At 38.7% G+C, this 2775-nt stretch overlaps 2 protein-coding genes across 5 annotated transcripts in view; one reads left to right on the forward strand and one right to left on the reverse strand.

Moving 5' to 3' along the window:
- Evi2a (ecotropic viral integration site 2A) overlaps positions 1–1797 on the forward strand; it is a 5264-nt gene extending 3467 nt beyond the window's left edge. Inside the window, exon 2 of the mRNA XM_005349424.3 lies at positions 266–1797. Coding sequence (XP_005349481.1) covers positions 286–969 — 684 coding nt within the window. The 5' untranslated portion in view covers positions 266–285 and the 3' untranslated portion in view covers positions 970–1797. The remainder of the gene's footprint in view (positions 1–265) is intronic.
- Positions 1–2775, reverse strand: part of Nf1 (neurofibromin 1) — a 259312-nt gene that overhangs the window by 61667 nt on the left and 194870 nt on the right. The window lies entirely within an intron of this gene.

Below are 2775 nucleotides of genomic sequence, written 5' to 3' on the forward strand. Positions count from 1 at the left end.
AAAAAAAAAAAATGGCTAAGAGATATTTGTAAATGCTAAATTACAGCATCAAAATGTACAACAAAATTAAAATGTTTATATATAATCTAAGAGCAGGGATAGAAATTCAGTTAAAAACAAAAAAACTTCAGTTGGGAAGGGTCCAATAGCAAATGGTAGGCATGGATTTTTAATTTCCTTGCGCTGTCTCAAATGCAGTCCCATAACTACAATTATTCTGTGCTATTCTTCCACAAACAACTGATTGATGTTGCTGTCTTAACAGATAACAGTATACCAGTGGGCATGGAGCATACAGGACAGTACCTGCGTCTCCTTTTCCTGATGACAACAGTGTGTACCTTGCTTCCAGGAACAAAAGCAAACTATACACGTCTGTTGGCTGACAATATCACTGCTTGGGGCTCTGGTAATGAAAACAGCACGAGCAGACATCAAAGTGAGAGGAGCACAGACCCTGTCAGCCCTACAGTGGATCACAGAGTGAGCTCCACAGGCATACTTGCATCATCTCCCGCTGTGTCTTTAGCCCAGACATCTACATCGAAGTCCTCCGGGCCCCACGTCTTCAGAAACAGTTCTCCAACAGCAGAGATCATTGAAAGCACAAGCAAAAGTCATGGGGAAACTTTTAAAAAGGAAGTCTGTGAGAAAAACAACAGCAACATGGCCATGCTAATTTGCTTCATTGTAATTGCTGTACTTTTTCTTATCTGTACTCTTCTATTTCTATCAACTGTTGTTCTGGCAAACAAAGTATCATCTCTCAGAAGGTCAAAACAAGTAGGCAAGCGCCAGCCTCGGAGCAATGGTGACTTTCTGGCAAGCAGTGGGCTCTGGACTGCGGAATCGGACACTTGGAAAAGAGCAAAAGAGCTCACAGGCTCCAAGCTCCTGATGCAATCTACTGGTGTACTCCCAGCTACCAGGGAAAGGAAGCATGAAGAAGGAACTGAAAAACTCAACTAGACCATGCGTTAGGAAAGGGAAATGCAAAGCAGCAATGAGGAAGGCTGGGTTGAAAAGAAAGTTGGTTGGTGGTGGTATTTAACACCAATTGTTTGTTCAGATGTCTGATGAAAAATCTGACATGTAGTTTAGCATCAAAAAAACCAGAAAGGAAAATATATGTCTGCTGAAGTTACCTAAAACTTCATTTCTGTTTCACACTGCATATTGTTTAAAAAAAGTAAATAAAACAACAGCAGCAGAAGAAACTAATAGAAATAACAAGAGGTATTCAGGTGACCTTTGTCTGAATGTACTTGAACTTGGAAGGGGTCTATTAAGTCCTTAGAGCCAAGCAGATGCCATAGTCCCTAGAAGTCAAATTCCTAATTGCTAAGTATATTCTTAAAACGCCAAACCTCTCCGCTGACGCAAATAATTCCAATCAAACCAAATCAGACCTAATTAAAAGATGCCCATGTTTCATGGAGTGCTCCCAGGTAGCCCTGGGAAAACATGGAGAGGGGAAGAGAGAGAAGGGAGACCATGTGAAACCTGGAGACCATGTGTCTCCATTCTCTAGGTGGCAATGTAGAATTCAATTGTGTAATGCAATGGTACATTCTCACTAGATGAGGTAGAACTCATCATACCAGTTTGTATCCTAGCACAGCTAACATTAGGTTACTTCTCTTTACCTTTACATATGGCAGAAAACCAAAGTGCTTTTCTACTATACATAATAAACTAAAACTTCATGTTTTCCAATAAATGAAAAAAAATTAGAACAAAGTTGGCCATGTATCTTGCATTTATACCATCCTAGAATACATTATAAAAAAGAAAACAGGGCTGGAGAGATGCTCTTCCAGAGGTCCTGAATTCAATTCCCAGCAACCACATGGTGGCTCACAACCATCTGTAATGAGATCTGTCGCCCTCTTCTGGCGTGCGGGCATACATGGAGGCAGAATGTTGTATACATAATAAATAAATCTTAAAAAAAAAAGAAAACAACACAACTAAAACAGATGAGATTCACACTTACAACCGAAGGCTAAGCATAAAAATGTTTTAGTGTTTAAGAGTAATATTTGAGGGCTGGGAGCATGGCTCAGTGATTAAGAGCATTGGCTGTTTTTCTTGAGGACCTGGGTTCAATTCCCAGCACCCACATGGCAGCTTACAACTGTCCGTAACTCCAGTTCCAAGGGATATGGTGCCTTCACATAGATATATATGCAGGTAAAATAACAATATACATAAAAATAAAACTTAAAGAAAAAAGAAATGAAAATATTTCTTATACATGCAAATATACATAAGTAAAAATGAAATACATTCTTTGAAAAAAAAGAGTAATATTTGAAGAGGCTGAAGAGATGGTTCAAAAGTAAGAGCACTGGCTGTTTCTCCAAAGGACCCAGTTTCTATTCCTAGGACTCACACAAGGCTCACAGATGGCTGTAACTCCAGTTCCAGGGGATCCTGGCTTCCTTAGACAACAGGCGTATACATTGTATACAGATATAAATGCATATACATAAAAAACCGATATACATAAAATAATTTTAAAAAATCATAACATTTATCTTCTGCATACATACTATTTATTAGAAGATTAACAACAAGCACTGGCCAGGTGTGGTAACATGTACCTGTAATCCCAACATTTGGGAAGGTCAACTAAAGGAATTCTGAATTTGAGGCTAGACTAGCATGCATAGTGAGGCCATCTCAAGCATTAACAAAAACAAAACATAACAAATGCTTTTTTTTTTTTTTTTTTTTTTGGTTTTTCGAGACAGGGTTTCTCTGTGGCTTTGG

The sequence above is a fragment of the Microtus ochrogaster genome, chromosome 7, assembly GCF_000317375.1.
Source record: "Microtus ochrogaster isolate Prairie Vole_2 chromosome 7, MicOch1.0, whole genome shotgun sequence".
NCBI lineage: Eukaryota > Metazoa > Chordata > Mammalia > Rodentia > Cricetidae > Microtus > Microtus ochrogaster.